Here is a 27,409-nt window from a genome sequence, read left to right on the forward strand (position 1 = left end):
AGCCGTTGGGTTGGTCAAGCTGGTTACGAATGGTCTATTTGGTTTTTCTCTATATTTAGGTAATGTCACTTATTTGAGTCCAGGACTTTAATGTAGTAAACATGAGGGAAATTCACAATATTTTGCTGTTATATTGTTGGCATTATAGCAAAACGAAAACAGCTGATTGCAGCGGGATCATTCAAATGAGCATGCTCTCCAAACTAGTTTGTGAAAATACGTTTCAATTTCTTTGTAGGCCTAACTATTTAGGCCTTCAATTTCTTTGTCAAAGCAAAACCTAACCTTTTGAAAGATGAATGAATAAACATTTTATTTTACTTTATGCTATTATTGATCATTGATCCTAACCAGTGATTTTGGAATAAAAATTTCATTAGGCTATTGAGTTTGAAAACGTATTTGTTTTGAAAAAAACTGGAATAATTATTATTATTGTTATATTAATATGTTGAATATAACATTGATTGAAAACATTCAGATTGGAATATAAATTCCAAGCCAATCCTGTATTATTTTTCTTGAACATTTTTAGGTTATGTCACATTCGTAAAATAAGGTTAGTTTTTTACGCATAATTCTGATACAATTCTATTGCAAAATAAACTTGCAAACTATAAATTATGAATTTAGATGGACTAATCCAAATAATTTAGGTATTCCATGACATCTATTTGGCACAACAAATAGCTAAATATGGCAAAAGGAAACTTTTGTTTATTCTTATTGTTTTGTGTAATATTGTTTCGCACATCTATTTGACATCTTTTAGTTCTTTGTTTTTACTTTTCATCTACTCCAAAACAATAATTGAATTGTGTTTGTTCAGTTAAGTCTAGAACTCAAATTTAAACCCTACCCCAGTCGAGGGTTTAAAATTATGCTGTTTTAAGTTCTGGACTTAACGATTTTTAATAAACCCTCAACTCGGAAAGATGCGAGAATCTAATTCAAGTCCTGGACTTATAAGCCCTTTACTCAGAAAGCGAAATTATAAACTCCAGGATCTAACGTGATCTCCAAAACTCCAGAGTCTATTTAAGTCCTCAACTACGTTAACGCTCTGACTCGGAAAGCAGATTTTCTGACTCCAGAGTTTAAAGCCAGTTAAAGTCTAGAACTTAGCTAAATGCCGAGCTCGGAAACCGGCCCTTAATACATTTTTGTATTGAAAAACGTTATCTTAATAATATCTCTAATCTATACATTTTGAAAAACAAGGATAATATCTATGGGGCATTTACTATCTCAGATGCTTTAACATACATTCCAACATAGATACTAATTGAATGAATTGTCATTTTTGAGGGCATGACCTTTCATTTTACCACACTGAAATAATTCGTATGCAATGTAAAAGCAGTATTTTTGCTGAAATCAAATTTTTGAAGCATTTGTTCCACTGCGAAATGGACAAATAGTTCAACCCTGAAATCCACAATAATTCAACAAACGATTTAATAACTTTATGAGTGAAAAATCGAACAAAAAAATGAAGAAATGAAAAACTCACCACTAGCTGGCTCTATGTAGTCGACAGTGTAACCATCCAACTGCATCATTTCCGAAGGCTCCGATTTCTTTTCTTTATAACTACACATGGCAAACGTATATTGCGAAACTTGAACTAATACATGGTACCTCTTTTTCCATTTCTTCCAAACAGCTTTCCCTAATGCATAAAGATACCTTGAAATAAAAAAATATCGGTTAATTTAGTGTGAATGATTCCTATAACACTGATTCAATCTAAAGGTTGTTCACTACGAAGACGTTGAAAAATATCTTCACACTATAAGTGGAATAGATATTATATGGATGAAAAATATAGAAGCTGAAGTTATAAGAAAATTGTTTCGAAAACATAGCCTAATCCATTTAAGATTCATTTTTCAGAAAATACGAATTGTTAAATTATAGTCTGTCCAAACAGCCGTGATTCCTGAAGGATTAAGCCAACCGTCACTCCCCCACTTCCTCTGAGTTCAGTAATTGGAGTACAAATAATAAAAAACATTTATCAAATTATTGAGTTGACAGTTGGAAAAAGTATTTTTTAGGACAAGGCGATTCATAGAAGAATCATTAGCGGGCAGGTAGGCAGACTGTCCCTTTATTCATGCACACAAATGGGGACTGCGCTTGATCCTTAGTAGGAGGGTTGGCCAAATCCTTCAGAGCTCACGCCTGTTTGGACAGACTATAGTTATAACCTTCAGAAGTTCAGCTTACGAGGCTAGTAATATGAAATTTAAATGAATATAAACAAATATAGTTTAAAAAATCAAATAAGAAGAAATGTGTGAAATAGTTATTTGTACATCAAAGGTGGAGAGTACTACTTTTTCTCTTTGTAGAAAACGTTTCGCCGAGGAAGAAAAGCTCTTTTGATCCGTGATGCACACAACATTTTCATCCACCAAGATTAATAAAAATAATTTTTAACTTTATCCATGAAGATCACGATAGATGATTGATTTATTTTTTGTTAATGGTAATGAAAAATATAACTAATTTTCTACGAGTTTTACAAATGAACTATTAGTTACGGTACGAGATATAAGTTGTTCTATTTGAGTTGTATCTACATAAGAAAGTGAAGTTTGAGCATATGAATGCCGATATGTTTTAGGAATTATTCAACGATAAGGTATCCAGATAGAATTTGGCTATATTCTATAATCCTTGTATCTAGAAAAAATGGCGAAGAATATGAATGATGATATAAAAACAGATATCCGATAACATCAATCGTATTAACACGTCACCCTAGAAGAGCTAGAAGGAGAAGAGAAACATGGAAAAATTTGTGGGGAATAATAATGACTGGGTTTTACGAGTATATGCATGAGGGAGATGAACAGTTGAAGAGAGATGCGTTAATACGGAAGGCTTAGGGTGGGGTTGAAGCAGGATGGATTAGAGAAAGAGAGAATTCGCAGAGAAGGAGAAGGAAGAGGAAAAGAAGGAGAAGGTTGAGAAGGAGATTGGGGGACGAGTGGATGGAGGAGGAGAAGGACTACGAGGAGAATGTGCAGAAGGGTAGAAGAGCAGAATGGGAAAAAATGAAAAGACGGATTAGAAAGAGAAAGGAATAGCATATTGATTTTCAATTAAATGCAACAGTTCAGTTACTGCATGGAAAATCAAGACTCTTAATTTACAATAGATATCCTAAAAATTATTAAGCGTTCATTTGAATATTAATACGATAGTCAACAATATAAAAATTTTATCCTTACAATGATTTGGAAAAATTCTATTGATATCAATTGCTCGTTATTAATAAATTATTATTATGCTTATTATTATTATTATATCAACTGGTCTAATTAAAGTTCCTATAATTTAGAGATAAGTACAATTAGTCAAGTTTAAGAAGAAAACACTTCTATAAACAGAATATTTTCAATGAAGATGGGATATTGGTTTAAATTTATCTTGGTTTCAATAAGTCAGCTCCCATGAATTATCCTTAAACTGAAATTATTAAAATTAATGTTCTCACAGAATAATACAAGTTTAATCTATGATATTTATCTCACTAAAGTTTCAATACTAGCGAAATGGAACGTTTTTAAGAGACATCTGATTGGAATTAGTTTTCTATGAGTTAATTTTCTGACATCAGATAACTCTAATAAGCCGTGTATCTCGGTTGGATCGGGTCAGGAATTTGGAGATCAGAGAAAGAGTCGGGAAGCAGATTTCAACAGTTTTCTGAGATCAAAAAAAGGCGACTTGTATGGATGGGACAAATGCAAAGAATGTATGATGAACGGTGGCCCAAAAGAATACTGAATTGCAATCCGCCAAGAAGAAGGAAGAGGGGAAGACCACCTGAAACTTGGATGAAGCAAGTGAAAAGTGACATGCGCGAGAGGAGTTTGGCGGAGAGAGAATGGATTGCGATGGCCTGTGGCTGTGGGGTACGTGAGACGGCTTGAGCAGTAAATCAAACTCGCTATTTCTATATAGAGTGCGGCATCATAATTCCTTTTTTGCGTAAACTATTAATTGCGTTAAATGCGTACTATTCAGTTTGTTGATAAGATAGCAGAGTGCTAGTAGCTAGTAGTCGATTTCGATAGGGGTGATTATAGACAGTCCAGTCGCCATCATGCTTTGGAACAGCGAGGAGCGTAGGCCTACGTTCGCCGTTGAGGCCTATTTTTAGAGTGGCTGTTCAGTGGTTGCAGCACAGAGTACCTTTCGGAATCGGTTCAATTTAGCCCCTTAGGTCCGTGTTCCAGACGAGATATCAATTGTTTCGTGAGTTAGTGTGTTTCGAAAAACAGGTAGTACAACAAAACGAAGATCTAAAGTTCCACCGCCCATTTGATCACGTGAAAACATTGAGACAGCGGGAGCTTCAATTTTGCAATCTCCAAGGCGTTTAGTACACAAATATGCGTCAGCCCTTGGACTTTCTGATCGTTCCGAAAGATTCTTCACGAAGACCTTCCTTTACATCCATACGGAATGGATATAATATACGAAAAGGCTGTTTCGAAGGAAAACTTCCCAGAATGCCTTATCTCAATTAGAGGTAGTTTGAAATCCTAATTTGTCCCCCGTGTAATTCTTTTCAGTGGATTTTTTTAAATCACGAGTCTATGTGAACTGTCCGAAGTCCGAAGACCCTCCAAGATTCAAAGAACAAAATTCAGGTGAAAATTGTCGAACTACGCCTGCAATGTTTAAAAGGATAATATAAAGTACTAAAATAGGTATTCCTGATGTTTAAAAGGATAATATAAAGTACTAGAAATAGGTATTCTTAATGTTTAAAAGGATAATATAAAGTACTAGAAATAGGTATTCTTAATGTTTAAAAGGATAATATTAAGTACTAGAAATAGGTATTCCTGATGTTTAAAAGGATAATATTAAGTACTAGAAATAGGTATTCTTAATGTTTAAAAGGATAATATTAAGTACTAGAAATAGGTATTCTTAATGTTTAAAAGGATAATATTAAGTACTAGAAATAGGTATTCTTAAGTGTATCCAGAGTAGGGGACGTCAACTCCATGATATACTCTTCAAAACAACATGAAAGGAAACTTAAAAACCCAAACTTACAATCTGAAAATTGAATATAACTTTTCTGATGTTACAATGCGTTTTATTAAGTTTTGAAAAGAAAATTATGATGCCGCATTCTGTAGATAACTCTATCCTTTTCTAGTGAATGTTTGTAGGCAATTTATATCAAACTACCAGAACTACTAAACTATGAACTACCATAATAGTTAACACAATTATTATGAAAATTTTTTATAAACTCATGGAAAGATATAATCTATTTCTTGATGAATTAAATATCTTCAAGTTTATATATTATTGATAAATTTACAATTGAAATTAGATTGTATATACCGGGATGACTTAAATCCCAACTGTCTATTATTAAAGAAGGCGGTGAGGAAGAAAACGTGATAAGCATGTTCTCCTAAGAATTCACTGACTTCAAATCGTGACTTCAAATAGAAGAGGAAGACCAAATACCTTCCTTTGGGAAGTAATAATAATTGAATTTCACTCAGCATACGCATAAGGGCGATGAACAGAATAAATTAATCGATTAATACTGAAGAGAGACAGAGGGAGAAGAAAAAGAGGGTTGCACTAATAAGATAGGATTAGGGAGGATGAACAGGAATAGATAGGGGAGATTTCGGGGAGGAGACAAACGAGAATCAATGTTATTCTATTATTTCACGTTACCAGTTATTCAACGTTTTTGATTTGATTTTTATATTAAAAACTCATCATAACAATCGGAAATAAATTAAGCTATATATATAATCATAAATATATAATATTATGATTATGATTAATTTATAAAAATAGGAAATTTGGGAAATCATAATAGCATTTAACACTCTTGAAAAACTATTCTACTTTATTAAGCTTCTTTTCATAATCTTGACTGTTCAAATTCAGTACTATTTCTCCTCACCATGAAATAACTTGATAATAAATGCAAATATTTCATATTCTATCAGCATAAAATAGTTTCGATAATGATGTTATAAAGAGTACACTATTAATAGAACACTCAAAAAATTATTAAAGTAATAATTAATTCCAATGACTATTGAGTTAAAAATTCTTAATGTATCTTTCGAATTCAACAGCAATAATTACGAATTTGAATTTCTATTTCTTTTGAATTAGTGTAAGCGAGAAAGCTCATGACTTTGAATAAGAATGATTGTTGTAGCTCACCCGCAATGTTTCATATTTAATGGCTTATCCATCCTACAGGCGATTTTTATTTTCAAATCTTGGTCGGCAGCATTTTTTGGAACAGTCATTTTGTGCCATTCCGGAACCTGAAATTGAAAACAGAAAATGTTAATTTGAAATCTCAAAACACAGAAAATGTTATTTGTGTAAAATGTGTGAACTAAAGTGAATAGATTATAGTGAGGTTCACTTGATACTGGCAGTATTCGATTAACATTGGTGTTGCAATCCTTGTCTATCATTCGACAAAGCATATAGAGCTATCCTCCTCTAGCTCCGCAACATTAACAGCTCGTTATTCAACAATGCAGAGATATGATTAACTGACCAAATATTTAATCTAAATTATTAAAATTTATTATTTACATAATTTAAAAATATATTTTCTGGTCGAATAAACTATTAATTATTTTTAACAAGAATAAAATGTTTATATTACGTCATATAGATATAACGGTATCAGCTATCTTCTATGGAAGGCAAAGAATCGGCAACGCTGTACTCCTATCTTTCTCTACTGTCATCATAACGTGGACCTCACTATGGGACTAGGAGGAGCATGGATAAGTCAGTTCTCATAAAATATAACACAAGCATTGAGATATGATAGCCTTTATAGCCGGTATGTTCGAATATTACACTATACATTATTAAAATACAATATCAACTTCATTCAACTACATTACGTGATAAATTATTCTTGGATTTAGTTCATTATCAACATAATGTATTAACAATTCCCAGAATATACCGCGCAGTTGAATTTGAAGAGGTTAAATTTGAGAAACACATGAGCGGGCAATTCTATCAGTACTGTTCTACTAGCACTATAGAGTACCGGTATTTGCATTAGGCCTATATATCCTCAAAATGTATTAAAAAAAAATCATCCTATGACAAATTAATCGTTTTATCAAATTTGAGTGATTTTTTAAAAACAATTGGAAATATCCGCACATTGATCAATAACTACATATACCGGTACTATGTCATATAATCGCTTTTCAATAACGTAGACAAGTTATTATAAGTAGCTTAAGTATACGTGATTTAATCTAAACATAAGGAAATACTAGGCCTACCTTTATTGATATTTGAAACACATATCTATCGAATCATTCATCAATATAGGTACTTCTAGTTTCATTACGAACAGTCTATTATCTTATTATCTACCTCTTTTCCTCATTTGAATCAGTTATTGATAAGAGACCGGGGAATAACAATCAAACCTAACCAAAAAATTATCGGGAGCCAAATATCTGCGTCTGATAATAAGTAGACGATGTTGCTGTACTTAATTTATTATCAAAACGTATAGATTCGACGTATTTTGGGATGAAATGAGTGGTAGATTGATTACGAACAATATGTAAACATGAGAACGAGAACGAGTATTCCAGTTGATAGGTTGACACACATTCGAAACATCCAGGGCAGTGAGATAAGGTATTCGAGATTCAGTCATCTTCATCTGGAGCAGTTGTCATGGTAACCAGGTGAGCGCGCCAAAGTTGCATTTCATTCAAAATCTTTAGCCTCGCTTTGCTAGCTTACCTGTAACTTCAATTTAAGATCTATTCATGAGTTAATTGTTATCAAGTTGTTAGTTTCGAAAATTCATGAAACCTTGAATGAATTTAACTCAATATTTGATTCATAATCACACATAAGGTATTCATTATGTATGGTATGAAATGTTCAAATCATTACTATTGTATTTCATAAAACTTTAAAGTGAAAAAACAGTGTTAAAATCTCTTGCAGATCGATATCAATGTCGTACTAAGTTCTCTACATCTGAAAAGGTTTTACAGGACATGAATAGTCAAACTAATATGTCAATATGAGTGTAATTTCGACGTACCGTAACTAAATTATATTGAAAATGAAAGTTACTTATCCAAAGTACATTCGACTTGGAATTGAAATGAACGTTTCTATTTTAAAAATCATGGAGCGTGATAATATTAACGTGAGTTTCAATTATCCTTGTACTGCAAGAGACCTTACAGAAATGTCTCGAATGTTATATATTTGATGTAAGATAATTTATTGTAAAATAATTGAGAAAAATTAATGAAAGATTTTTTAAAATGAATCTTTACCAGTTCTTCCTTCAGCAAAGAATATAGTTGAATGATGTATCTTTACTATTCTAGGATAATGCATTATCATCAATTATTGCTGTGATACAAAATATCAATTTTATTGATATACCCTTTGATCTCTATCAATGCTCTCAAGAAATATGAGCACTTAATCCACTTATTATGATTCACTTTATAAGCATGATACTTATCATACATTGATAGTAATCACAAGGCACATCAATACAATTGATGTTTTGTAGAACAGTATATATTAATGTAAGTTATCAAGAGACAATCTCCAACCACCAATACATCTGAAAATCACTATTGGACTTGACTAGAACTACTTAGTTTAAGAATGAAAGCTAAATATTCCATTAATAAACATATCAGTTGGTAAATTTCAAGATTTCAAGCCCGAGTCCAAACTAAGGTTGAAGCAGACAACTGCAGTAGACACTAGGTAGATTGTATTATGAGGTCATACTGGGCTGAAATTGGTTGTTTTCTCTATAGATAATAAATTTACACACAAATGTGATTCAAAACATATCTCACATCCTCAAAAAAAAAACATTTTATACCAGAGTGCTTCACATGATAACTATAATTCTAAGGAAAATGAATTCACTATCGAGATAAACCTTTTTATGATTGAGGAAGTGACATGATGAATTCGGGTGAGAATTGAATTGAATCTAAGCTCTGGTTTGATCAAAGTCTCACAAAGAACCGAGAATAATCAATATTTGGATATGACTATATCAAAAATGTGCATAGTAGTTCAATGTACGTTCAAGATTATGTTTCACTCAATAAAACTGCATATTTTGCTTGAAAAACTCTTGGCTGATTTGAAGTTTTTTGAGGTCCTCATCTCATCATATTTTTCACTGATTTGAAAGCCTTTTTGACGTCTTAAAATCTTGATGTTCAATCAAAAAGAGTAATTGACTAGAAAAGAAGTATTAGGTAATAATTATGTGAAATGTAATACAATTTAAAGTAATATAATATAAAAATAATTTTTCCTACAGTTACGTTGAAAAGTGGCCATTGCTGCACTGATTACAGAACGCAAAGAATCACTTTTCCGCTCTAGTGTGGGAAAAATTTTTCTGCACTCCAGATTTGCAACATGGCAACGCAAAATACTTAGTAGGTTATATGGAGCAACAGTGCAGCAAAATCAAAATGAAGTTGGTAACAGTGACTGGGCTGCTATAGTGAGCAGTGGTGCAACGAAGCACAACGAGCACCTTATTCATTATATATTATAACCAAGGACAACATTTTTATTCAATTTGACAATAAATTAAGGTTTTTATCAATAATAAAATTACACAGAAAAACATTTGATGCATTTCAGGCAATTTTACCCATAATTACCCACTTTTCATATTCAATGGTAACTGTAGGAAAAACTTAATGTGAAATACGTGCGCAAAGTTCCTCTGCTGCACTCAAGAAACCATTCCGCCCTCGCCTGTAAACGATTCTTTCGGTGCAGCAAACTGTCACTTTGCGCACTAGTTGCACAAATAACTATATTCGACCAACCAACATATGTTGTATAAACAAATTTTTGAAAATTAAAACATAACTGATGTAGCAAACACTTACGCATGTTTATGTTTATCATAGTCTTAGGTAATCCTGTGTGGGGCCCTTCTTCATACATTCGTTCATTTACAATGGAAAATGATAAAATAAAAGCATAGGAAAATAAAATGGAATTTATAGTCGTACACATAGCAAGTCTACATAATATTTAAAAACTGTAGAATTTAGAGAAATAATTGATAGAGAAAAATTGTTTTGACAATAAAATAATGAATCGTACTGTAATTAAAAGACGTTTTTATGCAGGCAGCACATTCTAACAAATAATTACTATCGATAGTTCAGACAACAGATGAAGTCATGTTCAATAAATGTGCTCAATAAATGACTCAATATAATTATTACATATATAGTTGTTGAAAATTATTGAAACAGTTGATTATTTTTTTAAAAGGATAATTTGTAGGTTTCATTGGGAATCCTTTTCGAATTAAAAAAAACTTTTCTGTGACGTAAAAAATTTGGTACGCTATTTTATTTATTTATTTATTCATTTTCTTTACATACAAAGGCTCACAGAGATCCATAAAGAGCCTTATTTACACAAATGAAACAACAATTCAACCTATATACAATATTATTTTATAATGGATATTTAACACTTTCTAATGGACTAACCATTTTGAATCCAACCATTATCTCAAACCATTTCAAAGATATTGAAATTCAAAGATAAAAAAATGAAATAGAGTGTTTTAGAAATCTGACAGATCAAACTTTTTAGTTGAAAGTATCAGTAGATGTTACACTAGAAGTGTTACTAGCACTTGAACAAGTAGTATTTGATGGTTCAGATTTTGTTCAGATTTCCATTGTACTCATTTATTTCATTTTTGGTATGATTCATTAGTATCTTAAAATCTTAGATAATAACTTTGAAACGGTTTGAGATATCGATGTTCAGTTTTCGCCATTCATTTTCTCTTGAAATATTCTGTATCGAAATCGTGTATCAGAGAGTAGTTTTACGATCCGAATAAGATCCCCAATGAAACCTATGGTCTCAAACTAATGTCAATTTATCCTCATGAAAGAAATATTAAGCTGTTTCCATAAATTTAACCAACTCTGTATATAATTCACATTTCCAATCATATGAGAGATAAATGAACAATACCAACAACAAAATATCAAACTTAGAGTATGAAAACCATAGTTGAATTTTATCAATTGCACCAATGACGGTTTTTAATCTGTCCTTTATCACTCGGCTATATTGACACTCCTGTAAATCAGGTTGTAAGGCGTTGTAAAGCTAACAACCTAGATACTTGAAAAATCTTCTGTTGTGTTCAATCTTTAGATCTTAGGTGTTTGTAATTGAGCTATATTTCGATAGCGAATATTATAACCCGCTATATGAGGCTGCGTTGTCAATTGACTTATTTTTGAAAGTATCTAAAACTGCTTTAAACAAAAAATATCTGACTGGTGAGATATTAAACTTTGTTTTGAAGCTTTCCATAATTGTAAACTTTTGAAAACCTGAAAAGCATTTGAAGCAAATACCTTGTTTGTTATGTAATAATTGTGTATTTATTCTAAAAGGTGGAGAGGAGCCATATAATATGACCTTGGAATCCAATATGTAGGAATCCATGCGTTTGGAGGGTTGCCTTCCAAAGCGATAGTCAAGCATGATAGATAGGTTGACGTCATGTGACACCAGTATTGATATGAATTGATGTAGTCAAGCTTGATTGTCAAGTTTTTCTAATGGTATAACGATCAATGTAGGCCTATATTCTATGTAGATTTTGAATATTACGTTCATTCACTGTACATTTCAGGTGACTTCATCATTCATGCATCAATTCTCGAGGGTGGAAATTTCTAATAAACCTATCCCACATTTGAAGGTTTCAAACTTATCGATCGGCTTTTTCATTGAGGATTTCCCCACTTTGACAGATTATTACGGTGATATAGGTCTAGCTAGAAGTGTCAGATTCGTTCACATGTATTCAGTATGTCTTGCCAAATTACTATTGAATATTTTAGTATTAATTTCAGCGGCCAGAGCTGTATTAGACAGATATGATCGCTCTTTATGTGCACACACCTTTAACAAGTACAAAATAGTTCTATTAAAATAATAATTGATGTGCGTAAGCAATGTTTTCAGAGCTTCGTCCATTCTACGGTCGCAATAATCGTCCTAACTAGAGGACTACTACTCGCAATGTGGTGAACAAATTTGAGGTAACTGTTCGGTGAATGTTTGAACGATACCCTTATTAGAACTGATATGCTTTGCCAAGGTCTACCAAAAATACTCTCACCGTACATGAGAATTAACAGAAGACAATCTAATGAAGGACCGCTCTGTCTTCAACTTAGCGAATATAGCCACCGGATGTCGACTTGTGGCCTTACTGGATGTGGACAATAATTATTAATTAAAACAAGACGGTATAACAGAGAGCGCACAGACCAATAGAAAGAAGCGAAGAAGCGATGTCAACTGGCTATTAAGATCGTGTGATTTGACTCTGCTAAACCTTTTCTTTTATATTCTGAGGTCTATAACAATAAGCCGTCAACCATCCATGTCCAAAATGCAAAATTATTTAAGCAATAAATTGCTTAGCCCTATTTCCGCGCCAGATTAATAAAAAAAAATGAACTTCTCGGATCCCCGCCACCATGCGAAGACGAGGCGGCTATTTGAACGTTATCATATTCCATAAATTTGATAAAGACATTGACAGGCATTCAAACAAAAAAATCTCTTCAATATCTCACACACAGCTTGTTTTCTTAAATTCTGAAGATTTGAAACTCTCAATGAAAATCCTATATTACACTTACTAATAGAACTTAGAATTTAACTTCTGACCAAGTGATGCATAACTTTTGTATTGTATCCTTCATAAATCGATAATAGATTTCCTTATTTTCAACGTCCTAAAGACGAAGCCTTAGTTGTGTAGGCTACCTTCAGAGTCGAATACATTGGAAATTTGAGGATTGTTTACTCGTAGGTAACAATCTGCTGTTAAGAGAAGAGTTTCTGAAATTCGAGGATACTGCGGACCCCTATTTCAATTTGTATTAGCTTTCACAATATCCCTCATCCAGATGACAATAATTAATGAAGTAGTATGCAGCTTATATTTGTAGGCTACTATATATCATATACCATTCATTTGCTCCAAACACAGATTCACTATCCTTCCGGCAGTCGCGCTGTTGTAAAAAGTACAACAGTGTCAGTTTTTTTTGCTGCACAAAACTATTGAATGTGGTGGTGTCAGTGAATGAGTCACCTATGCATTCCAAAACTTTCCCCCATCGCTCCACTGAGTTGCAGTATCAACCGAGCAAAGATTCAGTCTTTAGGTGCCATTTAGTCGCGACAGTGCATAAGTCGCACTGTGCATAGGATAGGGAAAGACTGTATACGGGGACTGTAAACGAACCAATAACACAGAATTGATGGCTTTGCTTGATGTACCTTATTAGGCTATGAAATGGTAATCATCCAAATGTTCATTGGCGTAAAATAATCTAAGGAGATGGAAAAAGTAATTATACAATAATTATAAAATCAATTATTAATTAATATGTTTTGACAGTAAACAGAGTAAATAACACTTGGAAAAAAATAAATTTTGTAAAAAATACAACACGCGACTGCTCGTGTGATTGAGAAGGGCGCGACTACCGGAAGGCTATTGATACAATGTTAATGAAGCTCAGACGTACAGGGATCCGCGAATCACACTGACTTTGAGAAACTCTGATGTAATGGCTACCTCTGATGTGGTTGCGTTTGCTAAAGATATAGATGTTTGTATAAACATTCATTAAATTAATGAGATTGATGTTGGCTCGATACACATAAACTCGATACGGTTTGTCTTCACTACATGCTGTCAGAAGTGCTAAAATATAATAAGCTATGGTAAAAAGAAAATAGAATAATGATTTAGAGAAACGTAAAAGCAGATGACGTGGACTTCCGAGTGGGTGCGTCAGAAGCTCAATACTGAATTTCAGCTCCAGAACCATTTGATTTTAGTAGTCCGGCAGACTGGCCGAAGTGGATTGAACGTTTAGGAAGATTCAGAAGTGCTTCAGTTTTGAAATCCAAGTCTGGAGAAATTCAGGTGAATATGTTGATTTAACTTCTAGAATATGAAGATGAGGATATTACTCATTATGAACTAGTGGAAGGCAAGTTTGATACACACTCGTGGTTTGGAATGAATATAGCATTTGAGAGGGGAAGTTTTTTCATAAGGCGCCAACATGACGATGAGCTGCTAGTTGGCAGTTTCATTGATGATTTACATAGTTCAGCACAAAGATGTGATTTTGAGAATTTGCGTGATGAGTTCATAAGAGATATGATAGTTATTGGAATTTCAAATAGTGGTTTGTCAGAGAGGCTACAAATGCACGACCAGCTTACTCTTGACAAAGCTATTTAGAAAGTGATTGCTGAGAACATTAAGAGTAAAAAAAGTTGTTCAAGATCGGAAAAAGTTAGTGAAAAAAGAAGGTAGCGAAACGGAAAAGATAGAGCACAGAAAGGTGGAGAGGGATGATGTGTCTACGAAGAAAAAGAAGAAGAAAAAAGGGAAAGAATTGCAAGCGATAAGAAAGGGGAAAAGTAAGTGGTCTATGTCGGGAGGAGGAAGTGAATAGGAGAATATAAAAATGATAAAACTTAAAGATGAAAGTCGTACAGATAGGGAAAAAAATGATTCATTCAAACTGGAAACTCGAGAAAAAAACCGAATAAGGTAACACAAATTTGATAAACGCCACAGAGCGATACCGTTGAAAATTGTGTCGCAGGAAAAGAGGGTGTGGACTGTGGACACATGACGAAGACAAAGAGGTTCGGAGGAGTAATTGGAAGGCACGACGAAAAAAAACTTAGTGTGATTCCAGGGTGGAGTGTTGGACAGGAATAGAAGACTGTTTTATTCCATTTGTGAGATAGAAGGATGCAATGTAATGGCTACCTCTGTTATGGTTGCCTTAGTAACATATTTAGATATTAGTTTGATTGTATAAACATTCATAAGATAGATTGATGTTGGCTCGATAACTTGTCTTCACTACACTCTAGTTTAGAAAATAATACTAATATAATATCCAGTGACCTGGCTGACTCCGGTCTGGTGTCAGAGTTTTCAGGTCGCACTGATCAATTTGAGGAACTCTGACATGACCTAACTACTGTTTTAGGAATAATATCTAATTTCTAACTACTATTTAGGAATACTAAGAAAAATATCTTGCCTATGTCGGGATTTGAGCCCGGGCCTCTAAATTATAGAGCCAACATTGTTTGAGAAATTAGATTAGAAAAAATTTCTTCAAAAAATGATAAGTGATTGAGAGGAATTTCTTCAAAAATCTATTTTTCTCCGTGCAATTCTTTAATAATTGTTTTATTCTAATATATAAATAAGGATCATTCTACTGTAATTTTGTGTTCATTAGTAAGAGTTTTCGTTCACGTTTATCTGTTTATGCCGTGTACTCTCGTTTTTCTGGGAAAGATACAAGGCCAAAACCAAAAGTGATGAAATTCATTGCAATCAATTGTTCTCACCAAGCAATATTTAGTGTATTTATATGACTAACTCCTGCGTGATTGAACGGAATTATTATAATAAACATTGATAACTATAAAAACATCATTATCAACTACGTTAAATAACTATGAATATTATTAAGTTCAAGAAAGCAGTAAAATTCGATTCTAAGATGTTCATGCAATAAATTCTAAGGCAAGAAAAACAAGAAAGGTGCTCTTCTAGAAATGAAATCCCTCCAAATTTTGCCGTACAATAATTGCCTCATGTGAAATTATTTCCAAAGCTTTGTTTGGAACGAGTGAAAAAGCACTGGAGGGTTGGAAGGATACTAGTTTATTAATTTAATTATTCAGTAACACATCTCTCTTGACACTCTGATCTCTTGATACCAGAATTTACACTCTTAATTGAAACTAGATCTATTTTTATTTCTAGATATAGATCTAGTTGAAACTATCTAGATCTCTTGATACTACAATTTGCACTCTTAGTTGAAACCCTTTATTTTTTTCTAGTTACTATCTGGTCTATCCAAATGTTTTTCATCTTCAAAAAAATAATCATTTATATGTTATATTTACTCTTATTGAACATTTTCGCGTAGTCCAGATGAACGTATTCAATACAGTAATAGCATATTCCTAAAGTTGTGATGTAATATCTGTGAGCTAACATGATCTGATGTAAGATCCTACAAAAATACTATTCAGGGAGAATGAAACGGTTGGCTCCATGATCATGCTAGTATATTTCACTTACTTTCTATACTGCAGTATACTGCACATAGTGAAGTTGAGAGACTGCACCTGCTATACTCGTTGGATGGGTGACCACTTGAGGAGCCAACTCTGCTAAATATAATCTGAACGAAAAAAGTTCCCGGTACTTCAAAACTCACTTGAAGCTGTAGGTCTACTCATCTCTCTTCACTATCACTCCCAAGTCTAAGCCTGTCTTAGGCATAACCCTCAGAAAAAAAATGGTTGAGAAGTGACGATGCTGCAGTATGATACTAATAAAACGTTCTATATCAAATTGTACACTCCAGAACCACCATAATGCCCCATGCAAATATCACTGATATTTCTACTTGTTTTGCAACTATGATACTCAAGCTAAGCTATCAAAACTGACTCCAGAGGATTATTGGCAAAATACAGGTAAACGTATTGATATAATAGAGAGAGAAATTGATTTTTTATTATTATAAAAAGTGATACAAAATTAAAAAAAAAAAATTAAAAATTGACTATAATTCCAAATCGATTTAACACAAAAAGCAAAATATTTATCTAAATTAACGCAGTATTTATCAAATAAATAAGTATTGAAATATCATAAAAATTATCAAGTACCATTTATTTTATTATAACACAACAAGTCTTAGCTCTTCAAGACCCAGCTTCAAGTGAAAATGAAATGCCACTTTATTTACACTTGAAAATGGAGCTTGAAGAGTTGAAACTAGTTGTGTTATAATAAAATGAAGGCTACCTGATGATTTTTTTTTTTTTGTTTTTCAATAATCAGTAGACCTAAGAGTAAAGTAAATATGCATTGATAGATACATTTAAATATAAAGATACACTGGAGGCTTCAAGCCGTTAGAACAGGTTCATTGGAAAGTATTACACTTTTTTAGAATTGAGCAAGTTTAATTGATGTTAATGAAAACCATTTAACTGGAAGTGATTGTTTGTTTAGAAAAAAGAGTAATCGGTTCAAGAAATTAATACACTTGGAATTTGAGGAATTATTAAATCTATCTCAAATTCAATCGATACTTTTCATAGTTACAGTCAATATTAGAATCTTTGCTAATGCTTGGTTGCAAAAACATTCTTTGTATTAGTCTTTGATGTTTCATATTGGGACTGTTGTAAAGTGATTGTCAATATTTTGATTGGATAGTGGAAACTTGGATGATCTATTCAATAAAATAATCTGAGTTGTTTTATTAGAATCATATTCAACGCTTGGATCAAGATATAAATTTATTTATTCCCACAGACTGTCAATAAATAAATAATTCATTCCCACACACGCGCAATAAATAATACAATTTGTGCAGTTAATTGCAAGAAACAACATTACAAATAAGCTTGCTTTTCAGCCATAATTCACCCTACAAAATTGGTTCGAATAGAGTTATCCCCATTTACTTATGAAAGATAATCTGAAAGAAGAGTATTGTGCTATCAGATCCACCAAAACCTGTCAATCCCATTTTCACGAATGCTTATCAACCTCTGACACTAGATACAATGTTTACAAAAAAATGTTTTTACAAATATCTCGTTTCAACAGCTGAGACTGTGTGTGAATTTCGACTACCAAACTGCTTTAAGAACATTTTTTGTGCAGTACTCCAGCAGTGCTCTTGCAACAGTCTTGCAGTCGACATCCATATTTATTTTCAGATGATTGAAAAAAATATGTTAATTATTACTTTTGCAGTCGATATCCACACATGATATGGATGATTTGAATCCGTCTGAAACGCTTAATTAAAAAGCGTGTGTTTTTGGGAAGTCAGTAGGAACTATAGAAATCGGAACGTCACCTTTAGACATCAGAGCACTTATTCCACTGTGGATTTATACTGAAAGATTTCAGTAATTTTATTACTTATTCAAACCATCTATATGAATAATCTATAATTAGAATCAACTACTGTTCAATGTCGTTTGTCATCTAGAAACAAGGAGTAGGATTGATAGACTTAAATTAAACATTGATAAGCAATTATAAACTTATTTTGATGCAATTAATGGTATTGATAGTGATAGATTATGTTGATGTTGATACTGATTATATCAACTCAATTATAACCATCAAAGTCAGGGTAAGGAACGGTTTTTAGCCTGTTATGCATTCCCAATAATCTTTATGATTTGCATATTATCACAAAGATAAATTAACTCTTTTCAATTTATTGCACCTTTGAAATATTTTTATTTGGTTGCACAAAAGGCAATCGAATAATAAAGAGCTTGATCTTGATTACCCAACCGCTAAGAAATTTAATTAGTTTTTTCTTTTGTACAAAGGTCTAAAAATTATTTCTTGGATAGTTTCAACTTAGTTTGACAAAACTACATTTTTTTAAACAACCAATTTTGAATTATATTTTTCATTTTCATTGAAAGAGGTGTGAGATTTGCCAATTTATCATAATAATTATCATAATTTACAATGAGATGAAGGACTGCACAGTTTAATTGCTCCATAGAATGTAAAGTATTGAGAGAGGTTGTAGTCATGTAAATATGGAATCTATGATTGAAATCCTAATATTGTGGATAGCTTACTAGTGATATTGAATCAACGCTTTAAAAGTTCACCTATGTTACCGGATGAGTAAAGTTTTTATTAAGAAATAAATTAAATCAGTTTATTATTTTTCTTGGAATTCTATTATGCTGTACAAGAGCTTCGACAAATGATTTTTGCAACCAAGCTAAATTTCTGAAAATATCATATATAAAATTGAAACTTTGTAGGATGAAGGTTCTAAACAGATTTGCATTTTGATATTCTGAATGTATCTATAATAGATGGTGGGATTTGGAAAAACAGCGATAACCTTATGCAGTAATTGACTGAGTGATACTGAAACCAAAGATTTACCTTAGAAGATAGAGGCGTAGGCTTCAAAATTACTTTTCCTAGTTCTTTGTCTTCTAATGCTAACATTCCTGGGTTTTCTGTGTACAACTTTACTTTAACCGCTGGTAAAGGATGGGTGGTCGTGAAATCACCTTGCGTATCCCACCTGCATAATACAAATATAAATTATCAACAAAATAATTAAGATTTATACAATTAAAAAAATATTCATACACATAAAAACACATATATAATTATTAACAACACTATAATATAAAAAACATAATAAGACACATACACATAATATCAATTATTATAATTTCAATAACCATTTCTGGAGAGATATTATGCTCATGAAAATTGAGCATAATTTAATGTCACAAATTATTCTATGAGGAATGACAATAATTATTTCTATTCAATACACTTGATTGAAAAATAAATCATGCCATGAAATCACAATATCATTTCAAATGAATCTGTGCCATTCATTTGTTAGCAATAGTTAAAATTCAAATCCTTTATGAAGACCAAAAAATTCAAAATAGAATAATTTACAAGTAAATAGAAATCATAATTACCCACGTATATACGTACCATATTTCAAATTATTGAATGGATAAATAGTTATAAAAAGAAGCAGTGAATTAATACAATTCAAATCCCAAGGCAGCACTCATTCTCCATGTACGAAAATTAATTATAGAAATATATACGAAAACGGATGAAAGATTCAAATGGTTTGAAATGGATGTGAGTGCTCATATGTTTTGTTTCTCCTTTATTTAAAAATCTTCGTTCCTTCCAGAGAACAGAATCGCTATAATATTCTCCTATTTCTTTCATTCCTTATCTATTAATTTATTATTATTACTACCTACTGACTGAATTAGTGAGCTTTTTCGATTGTTCTCTTTGCGGACGTGTGTGCACCCAGCAGCTGCTGTGATTCAAACAAACATTTTTGTTGGCTTCAACCTCCTTCTTCTTTTCTATATTTTGTATAATTCTATCTTTTTCTTATCAATTTGATTTTTTAATTACTTCCTCTACACAAATTATATATATATATATATATTATATATATATATATATATATATATATTATATATATATATATATATATATATAGATCCTCCTCAATTTGAATCAGGCAGCCTTTTGTTTTCCCAATTCCAAACAAAATACCTAAAATACTCGTTTCACTGGGAATTCGTGTCTGATAGTACATTATAACTGAATAATATAAATTATTACTTATTTTATTGTGATCTATTCATGTTTTTCTTATGAAATTCAATGATAGGCTTACAGCATATGTCCAATTCATTTGTACTGGTGGCAAAATTTTACATTAAAAATGATTATTTAATAAAATCCAAGTTCAATTGTAATGAAAACAAATTCCTTCAAAAAATAATTGATAATAATACGTTTCGAGGGAAAAAATTAAGAACAAAAAAATTGGGAAACATCGGGATTCGAACCGAGGAACCAATGCTCCTTAAGCTAGCGTTTTACCGTTGTGCTACACAGGAATTCAAAAATTATAGTCTTGTAACAGCATTATAAGGAACCTCCTCATAAAAAACACACTTTGGGCTGCAACAATGTAGCCTAATGGAACTTCATGTACGGTAGCATAAATTAGCATAGATGAATTTGAACATTAATTCTGAAAAATTTAGAAGGAAAATTGAAATTTGGGCTTCCAGGTGCACGAGATTGATATTTTTAGAATCTATGTTCAAAATTTGGAGATCTAAATCATTCCCGTTTTTCCGGTATGCAATCCACAAGTTGACATGTTTTGATGCGAACAAACGAACACACAAACAAACACAACCCTACTCTCTCTTATTACATAGATAGATTCAGACTCTTCTTTTCACACAAGTACAATAGCCCATGCGAAGAATATTCATTCTCTGTATTATTATTCAAACATGTTCGAAGAGGGAATGATTTTTTATATTGAGATTGGTGATCGAACTTATACGCATGTATTCTTCCAAAGCCTACGGAAGATGCATCAATGAAATTGAAAATTAATTATTTGACAGTTAATTGTTATTTTTTATTAGCAACTCCTACCTGCGCAGGCGCACAAGATCTTTCCTTGCAGGTGGTTTGATTTTTTAAACTTCTTTTACTTTCATTTTATTTTTATCTGTGCTGTGGAAATCTCGATATTTTTTATTTGATTTGATGTTCACATATAACAAGCACACAATCTTATATTACATTTTCACAAATAAATATTTTAAAATTAATTGCATTGTAATATTTGAATTTGAAATTTATTTATTACCAAAAAGAAATACGTACAAACAGCATGAATATAACACAAATTGTACAGAAATTGTAAAGACAACACATCACACAAACTGTACAGCAAGTAAACCCTTCTGCACTGCCAACAGAATAACACCTTCTGTGTTGGCAGTGTTTAAGTGTTCAAAACTAACTACTATGAATATTCATGATAATATCCAGCTGGAATAAAAAGTATGAGATTGGTGATATTTATAATAGAATAATACTTAATTGTGATGAATTATAAAGTTGAGTTAAATTCTTGAAAATTGCGGACTACTGTAGGTAGTTGTACATTCTTATGGATAAGTAATATCACGTGTGAGCACTCAATTTGTGTGCGATCGGTGATATGATAAAAGTTCGTAAGCAGGGTAATCACTGAGCGCAGTCTAATAGTAGTCATCACTAAATGAATACTGTATCACGTGTATGTGAATTTAAATTTAAACTGAATAATAATGTTGATGTAGTTTTTCAGATAGCATTAACAATAATATTACAAGAGATATATTAACTTTATAATGAGTAATCTGTCACTGAAAAATCGTACCCACGCACAGCGTTATATTTGCGGATACAATTTCATTTCTCTTACAACTACTTGAGAGTATTACTAATTTTTCGTACAATAAAATGAAATACTAACATTGGTTTTGAGGCTTCCGCCTGATCAGTCTGAAGTTTTTCACCTCCTTCTACTTCCATTGTACAGTAAACTATCCTGTTGGGGGCCAACGACTTCAATCCCTTCACTTCTGTCACCAGAACCTAACAAAACCAACAACAAAACAGCTTGAAAAACATAAAACAAATTGAAGATCGTTTTCATTACCACACGAAAGTTAAATCAGCCGATAATGACTAGTCATACTTATAAGTTCATGGAAAAGGTGTTAAAAGTGATGTTAATTAGGCCAAACTATTTATTTTTCCGATTATAACACAGGAAATTGAACAGAAAAATAGGTCGGTTGAATAAAAGCTAGCAATTGATAATTCTGATTGATTTTCAAGACTTGGTCAGTAAAAATTGACTTAGTAACACCTACTAGACCTAGTATTTGCTTCATTTGGATGAAAATGTGTGCAAGTGCATAAGCGAGATGATGCATGACCAAATGCGCAGGTGAGAAACAAAATCTGGAATGAGCCACAGAAGCACGTTGATACTTGGCTGTAGCTGCTCACACTGTACGTGCACACGTTCATTGTGAGTGTTCCTATCACTATCCATATTTTGTTTCTTATCTGCGCACTTGGTCATGCATCATCTCACGTACACTTGCACATAATATGTGCATCCAATGTCATCATACCCTAAGAAATTACGGGAAACATGTGATGACTTCTAGTTGCATCTGCCTAGAACTAGCACAAGATTATTCAAATGAATTTTTGCCCTAGATAGAACTAATGACTAGTTGCTAGCCACTTGTTTATATTTAATCGACCCATTATCACTGGGATATTCATGAGTAGATTATTCGCAAAAGTTCGCGAAGTAGGGGTTGGAGGTTGCAGCGGCTGCACTCAACTCCTTATACAATTTTTATTTTATTTTTTCTCTTTGATTTGATAAACTGTACTCACTGCCAAAAATTAAGTTCTCTCTTTTTAGCTGTGCCATTTTTGTTTTGTTTTTAATTGCATTAGCTTTGAAACTTTATAATTGCTAATATCCGAATTGTGAACCTTATCATATGCATGATATGGAGTTATTATGAGCACTTTTATTTTCTTTATATTTTATGTATATGCTATTTCTGTGTATATGTTTTTGAACTGTGTAAAATTGCATCTTTTGTATAAGAAGGTGATACTGCATAGATATTTGTAATCTGAATTGTCTTGTTTTAGCTTACCTCCATGGGCCCGTTTCTTGAAAGTCACAAGTTACATAAAAATTTTAACGGAACTGGAGATTCACTTGTGAAACTAACCCTGTCTAACATTCTTAATGTCATCTCGTGGTATGGCTAATATAGCATAATAATGGACCAGTTACTTTCAGGATCATCATATGTTGTTTATGTTAACTTGTTACTATTAAAGAGCATCGTGTATTTCTGTAGTGAAATAATAATATTCCTCAACCTTCAATCATCTGTCATAGATAATGTATTATTTTATTATTAACTTTTAAATGTGTATTTCCAAATGAAAAAGTCAGCATATGAAAAAGCATTAGTTACCTATCGATTGAGTTAGTGAAAATTTTGGCCGGTTTTCACTAGTAATAAAAATTTAAATAAAAGGTGACTTCACTGGTCAATTGAAAGAAAAAAGACACTGATTATTGTAAAAATATTACACAGACAATAAAGAAAGATAGAAAGATAGGTGACTTTTGCATGAGAAACAGAAAAATAGAAAGTCTGTTTAAATTACTAGTGAATATGTAACTTGCCAAGTTCGAGAAACGGGTCTCAGGAATAAAAATTAAATTGGATAGACATACAGGTGAATTCCAGGTCACCTGGATCAACTATTTTCGATCAATCAACCAATTGTCTTCAATTGAAATTGCTCCAGTTGAATCGGTTTGATATGTCTGAAATAAAAATTTACCTCCAGTTGAAAGGTGAGAACCACATCCAGTTTTGATAAGGTAGCATCGTTGTCCGCGGAATCCCCGTCGCACTTTGCTAAGGATCCTTGAGATCTGTAATCAATTATCATTTCGAAATTTGCATTTTGCAAAACCAATGCGAGATATTATGCATTATACCCATCATAATCAACAACACCATCCATACTCCATAAAACTCGGCACTATTGGCTCCATTAAATAAGAAAATGAATTTATTGAGAGCTTCGAGTATAAATTCAGATGGTTCACATAAAGCTTTGTTCTCCCCTACATGTCAAAGCTATCTATGGATAGGTAGCTAGAATTAATAATTATGTCGTCATTCATGACAGCCAAAACATCAATACTTACTTGTCACACATGAAGCTATATTACACGCTCATTTATGTTTTATACTTTACTTAGTCATTGTATTAATATATTGAGCAGCAGCAGGTATAACTAATTTTGATAAGCATTGATTTTTATCAACAATGAAGGAAAATTAGCTCTTCATTTGAGATTCGAATATTGCTAAGCATGTTATTCTTAGCTTCAAGAATTTTTGAAGAGCTGGCTGAAGCAGGACTTGATTGAATATTCAATTGGGAAATAATGAAAGAATTTTTTTCAAAGCAGGCACTCGATTTTAGCCATTTTATAACTTATATTAGCATGCCTCATTTATAGAAACTGAGTGGAGCTCTTAGCTTAAGAATAAATTGTATTACATATTTATTTATTAAAAGTCACAAATCATAAAATTCAATTTGATCGGGAGAGGACAGTAGGCTGAGCCCAGTTTTGAGCAATGAAAGTTTCCAAAAAAATATTATATATTGATTATTTATCCCTATTTATCCAACAAAATATAAATTCCAATATCAGATAAAGGCTGACTTTTTAGTAGAATTATTCACTCAAAAATGAAAATTTGTTCATCAGTTTGCGGAATTGATAAAGTTATGCATCGTTTAAAAAATAATGAAATAGCTATTTATGATAATTGATTCCATTATTAAGAGACTTTTGACGAAAAATGTGTAACTTGATTGAGAAGAAGAAGAAGCATGGTTAGGGCCCGGTTATAGCCAGAAACTAGCAAAAACATATTTCCCACGAATTGTGGGAAAGATGACAAGATTGAAAGCATGCCAAAGAAAAATTCAAATAAATTTGATTAATACATTGATCTACCTTACTTCTGAATTCATGAAAATAGTCGGCAACAAATTCACTATGAAATTGGACCTGCAAATGAAAGCTTATAAAACCTTTATTGCTATCACAATATGGAAAGCAGGAAAAATATTTGATTTTTTAAAGCACAATTTGAGGTAATAATCATTCAATAATGGCATACAATTCAAGTATCAATAGAAGTTTCCAAATAGAAAATTTTCACTCCATCTAAAGTCTACATCTATAAAGAAAACTGCAGTACTGTTGGAGCTAGATAAAAATGTCTATCGTTCATAATAATTATTATTAATGAATCGATGAGAATCACTCACGAACATTCTTTTCCAGAAATTCTGGATTATAATCTCATGCTTTTCTAATGATTACTTTCATAAATTATATTTGAAAGGCTAATATTATTATTTTAAAATCAGAAACCTTGCCTCTGTAAGTTTGGAAATCTAACTACGGTAGTATCAGTTTTTTCTGCTAATTTATGCATGTCATGCTCTGCTAAGTGGTTGATTCCAATGGGTTGTGAGTTCAATAAACGAGCTTCAGTGACTTCCTCTGTTTCAAGGATTTTTCATAGCCCATCTACAATTAAGGAATTACTATGAACAAGAGACTAGCTTGCTTTTCCCAATATAATTGAAACTGATTTCGTCCAAATATAATAAAATGAATTTCCGTCTATTTTTGTAGGATTGGCTTTGAATTACTACTAGGTGGAATGCCACGATTTAAGATTCGTATTCATAAACGATTTAAAAAAAATAATGAGGTTAATTAATATTTTTGGTCTTATCGTCGTTATCTCAATACATTACAAGCTTATTTGTTCAAATTTGGTTTCTCTAAGAAAGAGATTTGCATCAGGCAAAATGGTATCTCTAACGAGAATCATGCACACTGCACAGTGCTCAACAAGAACTCATCGCACATTTTCCTGCTCAAGGATAAATTGTATTCTAGTGTATTCGATTGTGGCATTATTTCATTGATAGAAGTCTACTGGTTTTCCAACCTATTCAAGTATTAGTTTCATAGTACGGTACTGCACTAAGTCTTTCATCTGCAAAATCCACATGCTTAATATTTTTTAATCCATCTACGCATTTCAACTAGAACTGGCAACTCAGACCCCTTCCATGCTTGAATATGTTATTGATGAGATTATGTTCCATTGCTACTGAGAGTAAAACTGTGGATTTTATGGGTCTACAATATTTTTTGAAAATCACGATAATACGACTTTTTCCAATCATCTCAGTTACTGAAAAATAGTCGTTGGAATTTTAATTTTCCTCGAGGTATGACACTTTATTATTATTCAATCTATTGAAAATAGTAATCAGTATGAAAATTCCGCAAGATGTATTCCAGTTTTTAAGGCCAAGAACAATCACAAAATATAATAAAAATGTGATTAATGTATTCTACACTACAAGTTCACTTCATTATTTATCATAAAAGTGATAAGAATACTTCAAATTAAGTGATAATAATACTTTAAATTACTTGAAAATCAAAATGTTTTCTATTATGGAGTGAAACACTTCAGGTTTCTTTATATATTTTTTTGGAAAATTCAGTTCTTATAAATACATAAAATAATAATTTACATTTGAAAAGGTAGAGAAATAGAAATCATTCTAACCCATAACTCTCACATTCATTTAAAAAAGTTGCAGACAGTACAGGGTTAGTGAAGTATGATTAGAATCTAGATAGCCTTCATGACTGTCTATGAGTGAAAGTTCAATCTTAGTCGAATTTACTGAACTTTTAAAAGGAATTTAAACTTTTTCAATAAGTAACGGTTCCACAATTTCAATAAGAATTACGAATAAGTTGGAGTGAATTCATTTTTTATGTATATAGATACAGACTAGATATTTTTATATATGAGCATAATAGTAATATTATTCATAATACTGTATCATTATTAATATCAATAGCACATGCATTTGCATCTTTATTAAAATATAATAAAACATGCTGTATCAACAAGAGGAGCATCTGATTAAATTTTGTTTTTTTTTAACAATTGATCCAGGAAATGGTTTAGTAAATAAATGAGTTTCTGTAGATTCGATTAAACATTTTTAAATTGGAAACGGTTACTGAGAAATTCAAATTTCAAATTAGTAATATCTAATGACATTTTTTGCTATCCTACATAGCTCAGTAAACCACAA

The 27,409-nt window shown here is 31.9% G+C and overlaps 1 protein-coding gene across 2 annotated transcripts in view; it reads right to left on the bottom strand.

Moving 5' to 3' along the window:
• LOC111057617 (calcium-dependent secretion activator) overlaps nucleotides 1-27,409 on the bottom strand; it is a 131,813-nt gene that overhangs the window by 55,566 nt on the left and 48,838 nt on the right. For both annotated transcript variants that reach the window (XM_039443064.1, XM_039443063.1), the window contains exons 10-14: nucleotides 24,026-24,119; nucleotides 22,104-22,225; nucleotides 19,160-19,304; nucleotides 6,235-6,341; nucleotides 1,514-1,689 (exon numbers count right to left, since the gene is read on the bottom strand). In XM_039443064.1, the coding sequence (XP_039298998.1) occupies nucleotides 1,514-1,689; nucleotides 6,235-6,341; nucleotides 19,160-19,304; nucleotides 22,104-22,225; nucleotides 24,026-24,119 (644 nt within the window). The remainder of the gene's footprint in view (nucleotides 1-1,513; nucleotides 1,690-6,234; nucleotides 6,342-19,159; nucleotides 19,305-22,103; nucleotides 22,226-24,025; nucleotides 24,120-27,409) is intronic.

This window comes from Nilaparvata lugens, chromosome X (genome assembly GCF_014356525.2).
Source record: "Nilaparvata lugens isolate BPH chromosome X, ASM1435652v1, whole genome shotgun sequence".
Taxonomy (NCBI): domain Eukaryota; kingdom Metazoa; phylum Arthropoda; class Insecta; order Hemiptera; family Delphacidae; genus Nilaparvata; species Nilaparvata lugens.